At 41.9% G+C, this 1,795-nt stretch overlaps 1 protein-coding gene across 1 annotated transcript in view; it reads left to right on the forward strand.

Moving 5' to 3' along the window:
* LOC106868228 (kinetochore-associated protein 1) overlaps window positions 1-277 on the forward strand; it is a 44,148-nt gene extending 43,871 nt beyond the window's left edge. Inside the window, exon 39 of the mRNA XM_014913394.2 lies at window positions 263-277. Coding sequence (XP_014768880.1) covers window positions 263-277 — 15 coding nt within the window. The remainder of the gene's footprint in view (window positions 1-262) is intronic.
* The last annotated feature ends 1,518 nt before the right edge of the window (window positions 278-1,795 follow it).

Raw genomic sequence — 1,795 nt, forward strand, 5'->3', positions numbered from 1 at the left:
ACACATATATATATATATGTGTTAGGAAGGGCATCCAGCTGTAGAAACTCTGCCAAATCAGACTGGAGCCTGGTGTTGCCATCCGGTTTCACCAGTCCTCAGTCAAATCGTCCAACCCATGCTAGCATGGAAAGCGGACGTTAAACGATGATGATGTGTGTGTGTGACCGCGTGTATATCGTTGGCGATTTTCTTTCTCTGTCTTCATTTCTTTGGACTGTTTCTATATTTCTGATGAAACCGGCCCCTTTGCTCCTTACAGAGTGACGTGGACTAACCATGTGTTTTTTTTTATTCATTTCACAGGCCCTGGCTAAAGTAGGGAATGCCTTGGCTGTCCTTCACAAAGAATATGATGAGATTGCAAAGTGTATGGAACTTGAAACCAGTGCGTACTGGGGGTATCAGCTTGGAAAATACAAGGTATGGTATGATAAATTATAATGGAGGTTGTTAACTTAACTAAGCCCCTATTACCTATGAATCTTGTCTGTGGTCTTGTGTCACTTTGAGTTATACTACAAAGTAATTGCTGGTAGAGACACTGTATTTCGCTATACAACCATAATATACCTTCAAGTATATTGAAGGCGTATAACTCGGCCCGAGGCTATAGTACAGGACACTTGGCCAAGATTCCACGCAGTGGGACTGATCCTGGAACCATGTGATTGGTAAGCAAGCTACTTACCACACAGACACTCTGTCAATTTTTTTCTTTCTTTTTTTTGTTGTTCTCTAGCACATGAAAATCTAGTCTGGACAATTGATTCTTACTACTTAAGCTCTTCAGTCTCTGTGGAGTATTGTTCCCATCTGCTGTGACCATGTGGCTTGTGGTCAACTACCATAAGCCATCAACCCAGCCAGATCCTCAGTGAAGAGAACACAGTAGGCAGGGTGTAACTTGGACAATCAAACATGGGCCAAACAGTCTGAGCTAGCACCCACAAATCATACAACAGGATGCATCCCAGTTTCTGAAGGGAATCGTTGGTTAGATACAAAACCTGACCAATGGTAACCTATGATCTTGCAAAGCATCCTGGTACCAAATGTGTTCAGGCACCACACCAGGATTAACTGCAATCAGTGCACTGTCTTGGGTGGTTGTATTACGCTGGTGTTATCCAGGTATGCCAAGATAGAACTTACAACAAGATTTGGTCTCTTCCAAGAACTGGATTAGATTGTGAAGACCCAGTCAACCCCTGTTAGCATGGAAAGCAGATGATGAGTATCTTTATGTTTTGATTTCAGATATGTTTCAAAGATGCGTTCCATGGCCCACTAAATGAGAAATACAAAGTTCTACAGCAAATGGTTGGCTGCAGGTCCATTGGTACTGAAGTCATCAAAAAGTTCTGCAAGTGAGTTTACTATTTACAATTTCTTTGCAATCATACATATGTACAATTTTCACTTGGAGAGAAGCCTGTCATGTGTGTGTGTGTGTGTGCATATATATATATATATATATATATATATATATATATATCATCATCATCGTCGTTTAACGTCCGCTTTCCATGCTAGCATGGGTTGGACAATTTGACTGAGGACTGGTGAAACCAGATGGCTACACCAGGCTCCAATCTGATTTAGCAGAGTTTCTACAGCTGGATGCCTTTCCTAACGCCAACCACTCAGAGAGTGTAGTGGGTGCTTTTTACGTGCCACTGGCACGAAGGCCGGTCAGGCGGTATTGGCAACGGCCACGCTCAAAATATATATATATATATATATATATATGTGTGTGATGCGCTTCTTCGAGTTTCCCATCTATCAAATCCAC

Source organism: Octopus bimaculoides, chromosome 4 (assembly GCF_001194135.2).
Source record: "Octopus bimaculoides isolate UCB-OBI-ISO-001 chromosome 4, ASM119413v2, whole genome shotgun sequence".
In the NCBI taxonomy this organism is placed as follows: domain Eukaryota; kingdom Metazoa; phylum Mollusca; class Cephalopoda; order Octopoda; family Octopodidae; genus Octopus; species Octopus bimaculoides.